The sequence below is a fragment of the Grus americana genome, chromosome 6 (assembly GCF_028858705.1).
Source record: "Grus americana isolate bGruAme1 chromosome 6, bGruAme1.mat, whole genome shotgun sequence".
NCBI lineage: Eukaryota > Metazoa > Chordata > Aves > Gruiformes > Gruidae > Grus > Grus americana.
In genome coordinates, this window is record NC_072857.1 from 12594929 (window position 1) to 12613036 (window position 18108).

Below are 18108 nucleotides of genomic sequence, written 5' to 3' on the forward strand. Positions count from 1 at the left end.
CAGTTTGGGGCAAGAAGGCAGTTCACGATAATGGAGAGTCTGGAGCAGCAAAGAGCAATCAGAGATCTAGAAAGCACCAATTTAGGTGAAACGTTTGTCAAGGATGATAGCTGTGGTTGCTCCTGTCTTGGACAGGAGGGTGGTTGAGAAGATTCCCATAGTCCTTCCCAGAGCTATTTTGTATGTTATAAAATAGCTCGTGTAGTTGCTCAAGTTTCTTGATGGTCATTAACTCCTTCAAGCTGGATACACCTAGTTACTTCTGTCCTTCACGTAAATATTCCATGATTTCAGCATTCCTGTGTGCCCAGTAATAATTAATGGAGGTATGGCTTTTACTGCCACTGGCAGTAAGCACTTCAAATATTTTGTTAGCTCAGGTGAATGAAATTATGTAGGAAGCCCCATGGAGCTTTCTGTGGAGGTATGGGGAGAATGAGTTTTCCTTCCTTTTTTTGCAGATGTTATGTATTCTAACAGTGGAAGCTGTTTAGCATTTTCTAACACAATTAGAGAAATAAAAGCATTTTATATCCCAAATATCATTTCATTCTTGTAAGTCAAGCACTAAGCAAAATTACAGCACTTACAAGTATAATTTACGTCACTTCACAATCAAAATGTCAGTAATAAAGTGGAGAAGGTTAGCATGTTTTCCCAGAAATAGCTTTCTGCGATGCTATATTATCTCTCACTAAATGATACTTGGTTTGTCCAGAGAGCTCCATGGATAGCTATTTATTGTCCAAATGTCTGGCAGTCCGTTAGTGTGTTGTGGGAAATAAGATCTCAGCATGTAGCCCACAGTTCAGAGATGTACCTTACTGTCCAGCTGATATTTAAAAAAAAAAAAACCAACATGACCTCATACTACTTTAACTGGCTGCCCATTGTAGCTACATAATTACTGTCTGCTCTGCAGCCATTATGGTACTCTAACTAATTACAAGTGATGCAGATGTCACTTCACACTTCTGTGTACAAACCAACCCAGCATGCAAGCAATGGAAAGGCTGATTATAGCACGTTGGGAGTTGCTAGACTTGGCTGCAGCGACACACCAGTGTGGTGACACATGAAGTATAACTGGATGCACAGAACTACTGTCATTTTATCTATTCCCTACGCGGAAGATAAAACTAATGCATTGGTTTTAAAGATGTGATGGACTAATATCATCTTCTAAGTTAAGTTCCTGCATAGTGGAGCCCAAAAACCTTTACCCAGTGATTTGTTCATCAAGCCCATCATTTCTGTTGGAGTTGTGGTTTGTGATTTAGAGGGCTGCCTGTCCTTGGCATCGTGGCTGTGAGAAGGGAGATGCTCCTGTCCTGTGGGACCTGTCCCCAAAATCAGCTGCCTTTCCTGCTAAAAAACCGTGCATTTAACTTGAGCAGGAGTGTATTTAGCCAGCTTCTCTCTGTCTTACCCTCCAGTAATGAAAGAGCCATCTACTATTGGAATTGTCTGTCCTGTGGGGGAGCGACCTACCAGTGTAACGCCATTATTGCTTGCATTGGGCATTTTCACTTATCCAAAGTGTTATTGTAAATACCGGGTTTGCTGCTTTTCATAGTATCTTCTGAAGATTTTAGAGCAAGCGTAACACCCACGGTGAGCTGCAGCCCCAGTACAGAGGATCAGATCCACCATGCTCCCATCATAAGACAGAGTGATAATGGGGGGCAGTCAGTCATCCTTGGCCAGGCAGAAATTTAGGGGAGTAGGGAATAATGCTGCATGTGGGAAGTGTCTCCAAGTCCCACCTTTAGTGTGGGAGTCACTGTCCCCGGGGTTCCCAAACTGGGTCCACATGCAAGCACACATGTTCAGTGCTGGAGCTGGCCAAGAGGCCATGCCATAGATTGTGTGCAAGACAACAGTGGGTTGCAAAATCCGTGTCAGAAGAAATTCCATGCTCAGAGCTGCAGAAAATGTCTTGGAACAAATAAGGTTAGAGAGTCACTATGCTTTTATTTTTTAATTTTATGCCCAGTTAGGCTCCCTCGGCTATTTAGATTTTAATGATTTGTATCTGATTCTGTAGTGAGAGGTTCCCCCCAGCCCCAGAAAACTGTGGCCTGAAGCTCTGAAGACAGCTGAGATTCTCAGGCTAAAGATGTATGATGTTGGTAGCCTGCAAAGCTGTAATTGCATCAATGACATTACACTGATCTCTTTCTTTCCATTTAAATAGTGTTTTAAAAGATCCATGTACGTGGCTCGCAGCCACCTAATACTCCACCCACACTTGAGAAGAAACCCAGCAGTATTAAGCAATCAATCAGTCCAGAACTCAGACAGCTACTACCTACCAGAAAGCTCCTTTCCACCCTTTCACTGTAGGAAAAGCACATCCTCCATCTTCCCAGCAGCTCTGCTTTGTATGAGTACTTTGCAGTGTTGTGGATAGTAACAGCAATCCGCGTGAGGGTTTTCTTCAGTGCACTCGTGTGCGGTACCCATAGCTAGGCACAACACTGGAAGGAGTAGTGCTAGAGTTAAAGGAATGAAACACATCTCCATGCTACAATAAATGGGGAAGAGAGGAGCTATCCCTCACAAGATATGAACCCAAAGCTTCCTTCTTTAGATTAAATTTTCCAGCCTGACCTAATGAAGTAGTAACGGATGCACAAGCATTTGCTAAGCATCCCACACTGACATTAAAATCCAAAATGATTCTCTAACTCTTAATGCTTCTTAGATATTTTAACCACATTAACTGTGTTGCACCATCACTCTGGATTTCTGAGTGTAGCTCACAGGACCTTTTTTCCCTACCCGCCCCCCCGCCCCATCTTTTTGTAGTTTTCTGCTTTAAAAGGGCTATAGCCCCACACAGTGTTAGAGGTGCCACATTGCAGAGGTGCTGTTGAACGATGTACAGAAGGATGAGTGCTGGAGGGAGCCAAACACTCTACTAACCTTGTGTTTGTGGTGTTTTCTTTTTTTTCAGTGTGTCTACAAATGCATCGTTACCATGGTGAGTCACTTTGGCATGAAATATTTTAATTTTTTTTTTTTTTCTGTTGGTCGGGATTTTCTGTTCACAAGGTGCACTATCAGCACGTTGACTCACCAGCAGTGTCTGGTATTTGCTTGTGCATTGCTGTGAGCTGCTGCAACATGGTGCAAATGCCCTAAGTGGACTGAGTATTGCCCTTTTGTATGTATAGCTACTCTCAGAGCATCCTCTTTCTTGTAGGACTTATGTCAGCTTGCTTTATAGAGCATCTAATAGAGCTTACTTGTAATTACAAGTCAAAGGTTTTAGCAAAAGAATATTTTCATACTGTATAACTCTGTAATTCAGATTTAACAGGTTTTATTTGCTTGCTTGTCAGAAGGGATGGGAATGTGTCTTAGTGCTCTTTTCAGCTTATAGAATACTTACAAAACAAAGGCCGCTAAGAAGTGACTAATTAGAGAAGCAGTAAGTATAGAACAGTTGCAGACTTAGGAGGCTGGGGAAGGCAGCTGGGAGACAGAGTGAACACAGTCTGCAGAGCTGTCAGCGTTTCAGTTTTGCCTAGCATAGTGGTGGCTGAGTATGTATGGTTGTTCTCTAAAAAAATGGCTTTTATATTGATGTTAGCCCTTTTTAAGAAGTTGGATTAAATTTCTAATTTCAAAGTCCTGTTTTAGAAACCAGCATCTATGAGCCCAAATCCTCAGCTTTTTGCAGGTATTGTTTGTCCCTTTATCAACACATGCTTTGAGGGGACAGAAAAAAAGCCTTTTCTTCAGAGGTTGCTTAGCCTTAAAGTGGGAACCGCAGAGCGTGGCTAAGCTGTGTTCCTCCGGGCTGAGGCTAACTGGGAAATTCTGCTCTTTCATTGGCTGCAGCTCTCCAGTGATGACACGAGTCGCGCTGAAGATTGTGACCCCTGTCATCATTACAGTCTTCGTCCTGGCACTGTACTTGCATGCCCAACAAGTGGAATCCACCGCAAGGCTTGATTTCCTCTGGAAACTCCAGGTTAGCGGGTGTTTCTGGGTTGGAGGAATACACATAGTCCTTGGCATTAACGTAAAACTACTGAGCTAGCCACTGTTGAGTTGAGGAGTGTTACAAAGTGCCTTTGAATTTGATCTGGACCTGGCATATAACTGGGCATATTAGTAATGCTCTGCTCTTCTTTGGTACTTTGCATACCCAGTGCTTGTCATCCTGGTTATTTACTTTGACCCCTTGTTTCCTTGTAAATGCACTTTGAATGGTCCCCACAGTAAAGGGTTATAGAGCTGAAGATCAAGGTTAATGAATTTGGGCAACTGAGCCTGTCACTGTTGCAGGAACCTGTAATATAACATGATTTGTAAATATAAGATTCTCATATTCACTGCTGACTTGTTTCCCAGAGTTCAGTGAGCTTTTGTTTGCTGTATTCAGGGGTGTGAAAGATTCACATTTGCATTTTCATTCACTTTCTTGTGAAGCACTGGGAACTGGCTTGATAGCCTTCATTAGCCCCTAGGCAGCAGCACTGGATAACCAACATGCTACAGATAACACCGCGCTGTGCTCCTGTCCCTGGGTTCAGTGTTAATGTTCTCACTATTGTGCCCACAAGTGATGTTGGGACATCATATGTGATTCTCAAGCAGGATAGGTCTCAACTCTGCCCAGGACTCATAGTTGGGTGACCGCAGGACTGCAGGTTTTATATAGATTTTTCACCTTCTGGATGGTAGGACAGCATTCTAATAATAGGTCTCAGTGGTTTGAGTAGGAGGCACTGAGGAAGCACCAATTAATTAAAGTTCCTTGGGAAGCAGATAAACATTGTTATCCTCACTTATAAATGGTAAAACAATGGAAGGGATGAGCTGACTTGCCTGTCCCAGATCAGCTGGCCAAAGCATTTGTTTCCCCAGGCAGAGCCAAGTGTTTTCCTTGTTCTGTCCAGACATATCACCTTCTAAAGGGTCCTTCCTTGTTTAACTTCATTTCCAGTTTCAAATGTCATGTTTTAGAAACCAGCATCCACAAGCAAGTTTTTGCAAGTATTGCTTGTGCCTTTCCCAACATGTACCTAAGGGATGTGGGGAGGTCATCCCTTCTCCCCTCACAAAGTGAGGGCTGGAGAGTATAGCTGAGCTGTCTTCGTCCACGCCAAGGCCCAAACGTGCCAAGAAAGTCTCTCCTTTTTTTGGCTCCAGCTCTCCAGCAATGACAAAAGTAATTGGAAAAAAAGACTTGAAGAGGACCCATTTCAAAAGGCTGCACGTTTTGCCTGGTGGGTGAAGTGGAGGGTGCTGTCCACAGGACAGCTTTTCGGGGCTCCTGTAAGCCGAACTGCTCCATGCGACCTGTCTCAGCTGCGCCTTCCCCAGTCCTTGCCTGACCCTGTGAACTCTAAATGCTTGTTTTATTTTAGTCACCTAGGCCTAGGTACAGCCTAGGTACATCCTTCCTGAAGCTCTGGGTCCATCTGAATATTAAACCCAAACCCACACCCATTAGTGCTGAAACAAGACAACCTATCCTCCTCATGTTTCCCTTTGCCTGGCCATACCCCATGACTGCAGGAGACATGGGCTTTACAGGCTCGTGAAAAGTCCTCTCCAGAGTGTCGGACTGGCCTGTTTCATGGGCTCCATGGTAACTGTACTTCACGACCATCATTGCACCTCAGCAAACTTTGTGGAAAAGGAGGGTCCTTTTATTTAGCTGAGCATTTGGGGGGTGCAGGGAGAGGATTATAATTCAATGTGACTCATGCAGTTAGAATTTAGCAATGATGAGCTGTCTTTGTCCTCCTGAAATCTGTTGTGCTTGACTGGGAAAGCCAAATGTGTGTTTTCGTGGATGGTAGCATGGCGGTGGCGTTCCCAAAAAGGAATAAACCTTGTACAGGTTACCCAATCCAGGGCCCAGAAATATAACAACATTGGATTTTGTTGTTATTCTGCGCCTGCTTTTACATGCAGGTGTGCACACAAAAAAGATGGACCATCTTCCACTGCAAAACACAAGTTTCTGCATCTCTCTGGTTCTGCCCTCCTTTGCAGTTTCCCCCTTTCTTCTGTTTCTGTTCTCCCTGCACATTCATTTTCAGCTTTTTTCCCCCTCCCGAGAGCAGTTACCAAAAGAGTAAGCACATCACTGTCTCTCCCTCCTAAACTAGGCCACTGAAGAGAAAGAAGAAATGGAGGAGCTGCAGGCCTATAACAGACGCCTCCTCCACAACATTTTGCCGAAGGATGTGGCAGCCCATTTCTTGGCTCAGGAGCGGCGAAATGATGAACTGTACTACCAGTCTTGTGAGTGTGTGGCTGTCATGTTCGCCTCCATAAGCAACTTCTCCGAGTTTTACGTGGAGCTGGAGGCCAACAACGAAGGGGTGGAGTGTCTGAGACTGCTCAACGAGATCATTGCTGATTTTGATGAAGTAAGTCGCAGAAAATCTGGGTGGGCAGAGTGAACCGAATCAATGAGTTTAGTTGGGCTTTGCTGAGCTCCTGAAGGAAGGTGGCTTATTGAATCCTTGTGCCATGGTTCATTTCTCCTCGCTCTAGAAGTCTTTTTTTCTTTTTTTTTTTCCACACTAAAATCCGTTCTATTCCCTTGTTGCTCCTCCAAATATCTAATCCCCTTTCTTCCTATACATTGAGTAGTGGTGGCTCTGTGCAGTATTTTGTAGTACCAAGGGAGGACATGTGGCAAGGACATTACTAGCACGTATGTGCTTGTCAAGGTTTATTTACTTCTTTTGCTCTTGTGAAACAGATAATAAGTGAAGACCAATTTCGGCAGCTGGAGAAGATCAAGACCATCGGCAGTACATATATGGCTGCATCAGGACTCAACGATTCCACTTATGACAAGGAAGGGAAGACACATATCAAAGCTCTGGCTGATTTTGCTATGAGGTTAATGGACCAAATGAAATACATTAATGAACATTCATTCAACAACTTCCAGATGAAGATAGGTAATGTCACGATGTTTACAGGATTAAGTATAGGTAGTGGTCATTCTGAGCTGGGGATTTTATGGAGGGTAAAACCTATAGATGTTACCTTGGCTGCACAGTGATGTTAATTGTGACTGGTGACCACTTTGGGCTCACTGAAACATCAGAGCTGTTTCGATAGGGTAGCAGCATTATTACTGAAGCTCCCTGGAGAAGTCAGAGCAGTTGGGCAACCAACCTTGGCGCAGAGCAGCTCTTGCCAGAGCATGGTCTCACATGGTGGTTGAGCTTGGGCTCATTTTGCCTGTGATATGCTGCCTGCCCACGCTCCCTGTGGTCTCTGGCTCTACTATTCTCAGGCGTTAAATTGTCTTTCAAGTCAGGAAATCAAAGACAGAAAAAGAGAAGAAGAAGAAAAGAAGGAGAAGAAATGTGAGGATGTCAAGTGTGGTGTTTGTTCTGGAAGGCCGCTGGGCTGCTGCCTCACCAGCACTCAGCATTGCAGCAGCTGCGTGCTGACTTCCAGCAGTTTGAGCAGTTTGCTTGGCAGCCAGATGGCAAATAAACCTTATCCTGTATCTGGTACTGGAAAGCCATTCTGGATTGAGGAGATCCAGCCCGTGCTGCCAGTCAGACAGGCATAATGATCAAAGAAGCCAACTTTTCTTTAATATTTTCTTTCCCCATAGTTTCGCCATAGCTTTACATGTCAGGGTAACACACAGCTAGAACCAGTGAACCTCAGGATGTATTTTACGGTCTGAAAAATAACTTGCCTCAAGCTTCATGTGGTTCACACATGATGGCTCTGAGTGTTGTGGGTTTTCTCCTCTCCTTCCAGGCCTCAATATTGGTCCTGTCGTAGCTGGGGTGATAGGAGCACGCAAACCCCAGTATGACATATGGGGCAACACGGTGAACGTAGCCAGCCGAATGGACAGTACAGGTGTGCCTGACAGGATTCAGGTAAGGAATTCACTGGAAAACTACACTGCCAGCCCAGTGTCACTTACGGGGTTTTGAAACTTAATTAGAATTGGAATTTTGGTTTCATTTTATTCCTTTATGCCATACATTTATTTACACAGTACTAAAAGAAAAGCCAACTGGGGAATACTAGCGGTACCATCAAGTTTTGCCTTTTAATCTTGACCAACTTTGCAACCTTTGGTCAAAAACTTGCAGTGTAGTTCTGGGCAGAAGTGTTGAGATGAGTTTCTGTCACTGGCACTATGAGCACAGTCCTGCTGTGATGCTTACTCACTTGTGCTGCCAGCTTTGCTGTTCAGCTCTGTTATTTTCCAAGGGCCTGATTCAAATATGTATTTCTATAATTCACTTCTCTGTTCACAATGGCATATGTGTTATGAGACTAGCAAGGATCCAGGCATCAGCAGGATGGGGATATATAACTAGAGAAAGAGGACAGTTCAAGGGGTTAATGGAAACTGTCTTGTAATCAAACATCTCCTTGGCCTTCGGACAGTGACCTTTCCAGTGATTCACTTCCACTGTCCTGCTTTCGTTGAGCCAATGTCCACAGTAACAGATTGTCATTCCTTGGGAAAGTACTTAAGGGATATAAAAATACTTGAGTAACTGATGTTAAACCCAAGAAGGGAAGCCATGCTGTTTCTTTCCAATTAAGCTGTCAGTTAACTGGATCAATATTTGTCCAACACCTTTTAAGCTTTTTGACGAGATGGTCCATGAACAATTTTCATTTTAGTTAAGCAAATGTTACAGCAATAGGAAGCCAGAAATGGAAATATTTAAAGCCATCTCAAAAAGGGTGAGAAAAATATATTGTAATAAATAAATAAATGTCTCAGGAAATCTGGTCTTTAAACTTCTGTTATTCTACAATACAAGTGATTATTTTTGAATGGCATCTGCAGAGAGAATTTGGATGCTGGCTAGATTATTCCATTCGTTTGGTTTTTCTCATTGCCCACTACCTTTGCCTTCATAAAAAGAAACCTCTGAATGACTCCTCCTATATTGTACATCCACTGTGTAATTTTCCTGCTACCACTCCAGTGATATAATGAATGCATCTGAGTAGACTGAAGCGCCAGGTGTGTTTTTTAAAATGTGACTCATTTGTTTCTTTTTATCCTGTGACCTCCTTCAAAAAGGTGGGGTTCCCCCAGGTGCGTACCGTGTGGGACTTTTCTGTAGTTGGTCATGTTTTGTTCTGCAACTTGTGCCAATCTTTTAGTTATTGATTGATATGCAAAAGTCGACTGACTTTTAGAAACAAAATAGTTGATCCCACTTTAATTTTGCGCATGGATTACTCCAAAAGCAAATGAAAAGGCTGTGTGGAAGGCATGACAAGCATCTGCCTTACTCTTGTCTGTTCTGCAGGTAACCACAGACATGTACCAGGTTTTAGCAGCCAACAACTATCAGCTGGAATATCGAGGGGTCATTAAGGTCAAAGGCAAAGGAGAAATGACCACCTACTTTCTAAATGAAGGGCCTCCAATTAGTTAGCATCAATTGCAGCGTCACTCAAAGACAGAATTTGCATTACACAAGATTGTGAATCGGAGAAGAATCGCTTTTTTTTGGCAGCGAAGCTGAAAATGCAGCGCAGTTGAAATTTCACACCGTGACTCTAGAGCTGGTATCAGCAAACTCTTTGGCCACCCATCGTGAACAGCAATCGAAAGAAACCACCTTGGAGTTGTTCCTGGCTGAGTGCTAAGTCGACCAAAGATGTGTACTACGAAGTTCACAGATAAGACATGAATTTGGAATTTTTCAAAAAGGCTGCTACCACAGGATGATATAAGAAGCTATTTAAGTATTTATTGACGCAACACAACATTTACTTGGTTGAAGGAATGTATGATTCACTACAAAGCATTAATTTGGAATGGATTTGCACTCCCATAATGTTTCCATCCCATACTGCCAGCTATTTGAAGTGTACCACTGTGCTTTTATTAGCTGTTTTGAATGGGCTTTCAAAACTGACACCCACTGTTGCAGCACACAAAAAGGCCTTTTATAGAAGGGCAGCGGTAATGTTTTAGTGCGAAAAGACATTATAGCCCCAGCCCCCTCTTTTCCCTCCTTCAACATGGCTAAATGACTGCTCTTCTGAGTGGGGCTGGCACATCTGGTGAAGGGGAAGATCAAGATGAAGAAAGATGGCTCTACAACTGTATTTATTAAAAAGCCTTCTGTGCTCTTCTTTGGTATAGATCAGTTTACATGGGAAAGACTAGATGTAAACAAGAGACACTTTGTGGGGGGAACTCCCCTGAAATTTGTTGTGGGGTTTTTTTTTTTTGTACTTTTTATTTTGTAATATTGAAAACATGGAGATCTAACAGATATACCAAATTCTATATTTTGTAAATTATATATAAATTAGAAGGCAGGCTGTCCACACCAAGGTGTGGTGGGAGGTGTATATAACCTGTAGACTTTTGTGTAATTTTTTTGTGCATAATACTCTGAACACAGACTTGGCAGTTTTCAGATTATCACTATACAATCAACCAACAACAAACAGGTGAGTTTCCAGGCTGAATCAGACGCATCTTAAAATGAAAATCCAGAAAAATCTACAACCCCAAAGAAGAGGAAAAAACAAAACATGGTAGTCACACAGTTGTTCCATGCAGCATTCAAGCCAAGGGTGGCATCTTAACAAATGGAAACAGGACCTTTGAGTTTTAGCTACTGAGATGGTATCAGTCAAACATGTCAAAAAGAGCTCTAAGCAAATCTTCTAACTAACTTAACAGGAGCTCTTATAAGAAGAGAGGAAAAAAAAGCTCATTTGAACTTTTCTTTTAAAAAAAAATCATTTTTCATAGATGGTCTTAATAGATTCCTGCTGATACGAGAGTTGTCTGATACTGTAACTGCCATTTGACATTACAAGGAACTATGTACTGCAGCATCGAGTTGACTTTTCTGTAGTAGGCACTTATTTAAACTGAGTCACAGATTTTTCAATTTTCAGGAATTAGGTGATCGTCAAAAAAAGGTTATGATGGCAAGTGTGTATATGAGGTTGTCAACCTTAAAATACAGTGCCATTGATATTGTGGTGGACATCTTTATCACTAGTGGGGGGTTTATGAATAGTTCACTGTTATCATTTATGTACCTTTTTTAACTATTAAAGAAAAATCCCTTGCTATTTTATTAGAAAAAAGAAAATAATTTAAAAACAAAGCTATATTTTTTATATTCTATGAGGGGAGAGTTTTGATATTGAATTTGGCTAGCACTAAAAATTACTCCAATCTTTTGACATTTAATAAAGCTCTTTTCCACTCTTCTCAGGGCAGAATTATTGTAGTACTAACAGCTTAATGATTGCACTATGGTGGTGGTGGTGATATATTTTTTTTTTTTCCTACTCGACAACAAGAATAAGTGAAAATCCATGGGCCTGTCTTAATTAATTTGCCATATTGCTAAGCATAACCCAAGCATTAAGCCATTTAAACATAAGCTTAAATGGCATTGCCCCTTTCCTTCTCCCTTCCACTAGGAAACATCTCTGAAAAGTATAGTATATTGACTTCTGTAAAACTGCCAAGTCTGCCCTTGTACTATACTTTTGCTCCTTTACATCTTTCCTGGTTTGCAAAATACTTACGTTGCGTCACGCTCTTATGCCTTCCCCTCCCCCTCCACTTCCATCCCTTTTACCCCCTCACTGAGTTTCATTGCCTTCATGCCATACACTGTTTTAGGTTTGCTTTCTGCTTTACGAAAGTCTGCAGTCGTCTTAACTTTTGATTCATCTTATGAAGTTGTGTTGTCAATGAAATTTCAAGTCCCCAGTATCTCTAGCTGTGATTGTTGACAGTGTGTCATGATCATTTCAAGGGGTATTCACACACTCTTTACTCTGGATCTTGCAAAAATGGATACAGTTATGATTTCCCATGGAAATTGAAATCTATTTAAGTAATTTAACTATATTAAACACTGTTTCACTGGTAAAGTGTCTCTGTTTTGTTTTAGCTGCATCTGGCTAGTGAAGAGATCAGCCATAAGTTGTGTAGGAGATACTGAATCTGCAACTAGAAACACACAATTCTTGACTAGCGTTGATGGATGGCCATTTGGACCACACCGGAGCTACGCAGGACCCAGTTACGGAGCCTCAAGGGCTCAGTTCCATGGTGAACATCCCCTGGGTACCTCTTGTGCACCCACTTGCCTTGAAACCTTTGTCTCAGGATAGCTGACAAAGGCTCATCATGGCACTGTGGTTAAATATATTGGTATAACCAAATAGCTTGGGGGCGGGGGGTGTTTGTGTGCGTCCTATTTAAAAAAAAAAGTGTGTATTTTAAAAAGTAAATCACCTTTGCCAAAGAATTCCCCAGGTACCTCAGTACTTGTCCTCTCAAGGACACGTGGAAGGAAACAGCAATGCTTGCCAATGCCACGTCTTCAATCTTTACAGGTAAAATAAACGCTACACATAACTATACCAATTAACAGAAGCCTGAAGTATAACTGAAAAACAAAAAGCTGCAGCTTTCAACTGACTTTTTTAGTTGAGGAGACGTTATACAGGCAACTAAGAACCAAATGACTTACAATCTGTTACTTGTTAGGAGGGGTTTTATAAGTGTACTGAGAAGATAACTGCATTACCAAAAGCCCTAAAGTACTTAAAGTATCATCTTTAAGAAAGATGGTGAAGAACTACTTAGTGCTTTCTATGTTCTCCTCCATAATCACACAAACAGCAATTTAGGACATTATCTGATGTAAGCCATTTTTGAAACTATCTGGAGAAGGGTATTCCCCAGGGGAAGGAAGCCGGTAGCCTCCTCTCATTTAAATTGCTGCACACACTGACTGGCTGAACTATTTCCCCTAAATGCATCTTTTTCTCATCCAGAAAGCATTTTGATGAATTTTAAGGTGTTTAGCCACTTCTGCCGAACACAAAGCTGGCTATATCAAGTATCTGCCTGCACATAATAAAACGATACATTTGGGACGCACCAAGTTTCTTACATGTGTGTCCTGCGCTGCCACTATCCCTGTGTGCTACACAACATACATGGACATCAACATCTGCTCAAAAACTATGCCCAGAGGCAAATATCTTCATTCTGTTAACCCTTCTGACTGCTCCTCAGGGCACCATTGCTTCTAGTTTGAAGTTCGGGGGCTAGCAAGGAGAGATAGCTTGGGAATGCAGCCTGAAAAAGGGCAGTTCAGCTGTTTCAACCTGAAAAATTCATTTCCATTCTCTTGACCCTCTCTGTCCCAGGCTTTTCAATTGAAGGGGCAGCCAGGACCAAGAACACTGAATTTCAGGCAGGATGGGGGACGACAGCAGCAACATTTCCCTGCCATCTGGCAGCCAGGTACCTTACTGTAAAAAGTAGGGTTGTACTTTTTCTGTCCCTGAGCACCTCATGGTCCCCACCTATCCAGCTCAGTGCTTGGCTTGCAGTGCTGGCAACCAGGCTGCGCTGTTGATGCCAGCCCCGTCTCTCGGGGCTCCCACTGAAAGCTGGTGTGGAGGAGAGCAGGTAAGCAGGCGGTGGGTGCTAGACGGGAATTACAGCAGCATAGTGAAAGCCCAGTGTTGACAAGCTGAGGCAATGCTGGTGCAACACAGGTGCATTTGAATTAAAAGCCCCATAGGAGACCAGCCAGACACAGAGATTCCCCTGTAAGCAGCTGGCCCCAGAGATTTTTGCTTTAAACACAGAATTTCAGATGCAAATAACTATTGCCATCTACTGGAAACAGATTTGCGTAGCCTTAGCCAGGCACTGTTACCACTGTACTGTGTAATCCCACAGGATCAGGCTGAAAGAGACATTGGTACCTGCACAAAACCTCCTTCCATCGCAGGGAGGGGAGCACTTCACAACCTAAAGGCAGCCACTCCTTCCAAAGTAACTGATTATAACTTACAGATAAGCAAAAAATAATCATCCCAGACTGTGTGTCATCAGCCACCTCACCACCACCATCCCAGCAGCAGTCAATGGCGCAACACCCCAAGACCCTACCATACATGCCACTGCTGCTCCTCGCTACAAGGGTGCCCTTGAGAGGCTCCAGAGGAGATCTCCCCACCTAATGGCAAACTTCTTGTGTGGTGCAGCCTGTGTTCCAGCAGGAGCCATAAAACACCTCTTCTGTGACAGCCAACCACACTATTCCATTCCTTTACCCAGTCTGGCATCACGTACCTCAAGTCCCACCACACACAGGACAAAGCTGGTACCCTGCCATACTGTCAGGACCATGGTTTCAATCCTTCCTTTACCAAGGGGAAAAGAGCCGAGAACGGCCTGCTCTCACCACTCGGGTACGCTTGGTGCTCTCCTGTCCTTCAAATTACTTGCCCTTCAGTCTGAAACAAAACACAGGCTGATGGACATCCTACCTCTTCTTTTCACCAGCTCAGCAAGGAGCACAGCACAGCACCACAGCACAGCCAAACCTGGGGGACAGGGAGGGGAGAGAACAGAAGAGATCCAGAGTGCCATCTGGACATACACACCTCCTGCTAGGAAACCGGGCTCACCATAAGTTGTCTGAAGAACCAAAGTGATGCAGATTGTGTCCTGAAAAGGGCAGGAAGAAGACAGAGTAGAGCTGGTTCTGCCTTTGGAATTGTTTAATGTTACATTATTTAAGGCCATGTTGAAAGCAGGCACCAGGCTGCCCTGACTAGGCGAGCACAGAACACCCAGCCAATAATGTCCTTCTCCTGCCCCCCCCCCCTTCTCATGGCATTCCTGCAGCAGCTTCAGTATGAGAGATGGAGCACGTTCTCATTTGCTTTCAAGCTCTGCATGGTGCTTGACAACTAGGGCATGTTCTTAAGCTCTGCTCAGCATACAGGTTAGGGAGCTGATCCTACAGTGTCACTCCCATGTTCCTAGTGCAAGCTGAGCCAGACACCCAGGTCGGAGCTTTGCATGCTGTACAGAAGCCAAGGACCCACACAGTGCTTGTGCAGCCTCCGTTGAACATACCTCACACTTTCTGAACATGTACTTGTCATCTACCTGTCTCAGGAAGCTTTGCCTCTGAGGAAGGAAGAAACATTATCCAGGAAAACAAACACTCCATAAATGCTCCAAGAGGTCGGAACAACTTTTGGATTGCTCTATCAAGTCAGCAGAACAAACGAAGGTGTACCGATTGACACAAACGCTCTGTAAAATTCATTGGCAAACAATTGGATAATAAAACTGATGAAATACAATTTTGTTAAGTATAGGAAACTGGTGCAGATGCTGGGAGATCATTTATTAACGGAAGTTAACGGGTACCTGGAGTATTTGACCAGCTATGACTGGAACTGCATGCGCAGCCAGATGCTCCCAGCTTCCCCAGACTCCTGTTGAGAGATCAGCCGGACTCTTGTCAACACAGGGCTGCAACTGCCATTGAAGCAGACTCCCTCCTGCTACCCTTCTCATCAATTACCTCCAGCCACGGAAAAACCCTCCTGTAATACAGCCCTTTATATTAACACCATTCAGAAAAGATGGATTTTTGCAGGCTGTAAGACCTATCTAGAATGCTATCTATTCTGACAAAAAGCTCATCCAAATAGCATGTGTTCAGTGTTTGCAAATGTTAATGGGCTCCTTTTTTCCAAGACAAACCATGAAAGCAAAATCATATCACAATACTTGCAATGGAAATGGGGAATGACAGGCAGGAGGCTGAAAGGTAATATCCCTAAACAGATGTTCCTCGGTCCTTTGATAAAGAGACTATCAATTTATTAAAGAATTCACAGTGAATGTTAAGTAATCATGATATCCGCACAGGAAACCAGTTTCCATCATCCTCTAGTTCTCTGCTGGCTTTGATACAGCTAAAAAACAATCCATGTAATGCATGCATTCCCTCATTCAAGGCTGCATTCTTTTCTACACCTCTCTAGATATATTTCCATATCTTATACACATGTCTGCGTGTCAGTCTTCCACAAAGCAGTGTGAAAGAAGGGATCTACACATTTTCCAGGGTCTGAAAAGTTATTTCCTACAAAAATCTGACAATTTGCAAATGAGACAAATTCTTATGCCCAGCTGTCGGCCCAGACATTGAATACGAGAGAGCAGACCATTATGAAAAAATGTCAGATATTAAAGAAAAATACACAAGGAAGAATGTGATTAACTCTCTAGAAGCTCAAATAGGGGACTCTGAGGTAACCAAACTTCAAACAGCATTATATATACACCCTGTGGAAGTCAGGCAAACTTTTTGCCATCCCTTCATGAAAGTGAATGTAAACAGTGACACTTTATTCCAAGACAAACATGGTATTGTGGGTGTTGGATGGACCCAGTCCAACCTTACAGAGGGCTTACTTTATAAATACAGCGTGAAGTGGGCTCTGCTTCTACTAAATCCCACAGAAAAATCAAGCAACTATGAATGGCCTTGTGCAATTCAAACTAAAATAACCCATGTTGTTAGGAGAGTAGTCATCTTCCATAAATTTGTCTTCATGAGTCTAACTCAAGTATCTGGTAAAATCAGCAGGGAAGCACCTCCTATTTCTCTGAACACTGAGTTTCTATAAGCAAATGGAAAATCCTGGGAATTTTCAGTAAATTTTCACCTCCATCCTGGCCTGGTGTGTCTTGTTTCTCATCTCATACAGAATTTCAGCAAGTTCTAATATTATAGTCAAACTAAAGTAATATGTTTTTAGCACCTAGTAATCTCAGGTAATGAAGAACAGTCATGCTCATTAACTTTTCATCGTGAAATGGGATTTTTATCAGTGCTGTAAAAACAAGCAAAAAAAACCCCAACTGTCTTCTATTACACCAACAGTTGCATTTGTTCATTAAACTAATTGCTGATTAGCAGGTATAACGCCAGCATAACTGGAATGGAATAATGGCTCCAGATGCTACGACAAAGGAAGTTTTCATTCCTTAAAAATGCATCTTTAGGAATAGCAGGAAGGGAAGGAGTCTCAGAGAAAAGATTCCCTGCCAACATCTAAACTGAAGAAATGATGCAACAGAAAATGCTTCACGTGCACAACAGCCTGAGTTAAAAACTAAGCCATGCTTCAGGCAGTCCTAACAGCTTCCCTGCCTATCAATGGAGGTGGAGTGAAAAGATAGGTATAAGGGCTCTGCTAGACTTTATAAGCAAGATAAACCATGAATAGCTGTATTTTTCAATCATTGACTCAAAATGGTACAGGACTGCTTTTCACCTTTTCTGGTGTCCAGAGTTCAGAAAGGTGCTAATGCAAATACAAACTTCTCAGTGCTAAACAAGGCTGGTTTCTGTTCTTCTGGATTTTAAAATATTTGTGGTGTAAACATTTCTTAGAATTCTTGTATGCTTCAATTCAGTCCTCTTTTCCCCCCATCTTCTGGATTCCTCAAACAAAAGCAGACCATGTTCATGAATGCATTCATCTTCTCTGTCTCAAAGTGGGGAGAGAAGAGAATTAACTGCAAAGCACACCACCTCCAACATCATCTTGGAGGCTGCACACCAAGGTATTTTCAAGGTTCTGATCTCAGACATCAGTCTGAGAAACACATTACGAAAAATGTAATACATACTGCCCCTGTTCACCTCCGATTACTATTTCATTCTCCATTTCATCTTGGTTGTGTTAGGCATAATTTTCTTGACCAATACCACCTATTTAAAAAGGAAAGAAAATATCCAGCTCCTTTCTTCTTGGTCATAATCTGACACTAAATAATTTCTGAAACACATACATTTTGGTATGAAATGCCCAAGGAAATTTGCCTGGAGCAACACTTTGTAGCACAGCAAAACTCTGCCAGTCCCCAAATCCAACACCACAAGCAGCATGGCAACCTCCCTGCAATTAAAGCTTGTTTTTTTCTTTTTTTTTTCCCCAGCATCTCAGTGAACCCTTACATGATTCCAGGTCACATATAAAAATCTATCTATATCTCTCTATTTGTACAGTATGAAACATCATAAATAACTATCATATAATTGTAAAAAAACCCCAGTGTAACTGATGGTAGTACTATATGGTTGCTATTCTAAGTGTTTAGGGTTTGCTAGCTGACTCACAAACTTCAGGAGTATACAACAGTTCTCTCAAACACAAGTCTAGATCAAGGAGGTTCTATCCCAGCACAAACACACCCATCCCATAAAGCCAGAAGAATAAACAAAATCCCTGGTC

At 42.5% G+C, this 18108-nt stretch overlaps 1 protein-coding gene across 3 annotated transcripts in view; it reads left to right on the forward strand.

Moving 5' to 3' along the window:
* The window catches only part of ADCY5 (adenylate cyclase 5), a 220247-nt gene extending 207862 nt beyond the window's left edge, over positions 1 to 12385 (forward strand). For all 3 annotated transcript variants that reach the window (XM_054830179.1, XM_054830180.1, XM_054830181.1), the window contains 6 exons: positions 2960 to 2986; positions 3850 to 3982; positions 6135 to 6398; positions 6737 to 6941; positions 7765 to 7889; positions 9294 to 12385. In XM_054830179.1, coding sequence (XP_054686154.1) covers positions 2960 to 2986; positions 3850 to 3982; positions 6135 to 6398; positions 6737 to 6941; positions 7765 to 7889; positions 9294 to 9422 — 883 coding nt within the window. In that variant the 3' untranslated portion in view covers positions 9423 to 12385. The remainder of the gene's footprint in view (positions 1 to 2959; positions 2987 to 3849; positions 3983 to 6134; positions 6399 to 6736; positions 6942 to 7764; positions 7890 to 9293) is intronic.
* Positions 12386 to 18108: the final 5723 nt, after the last annotated feature.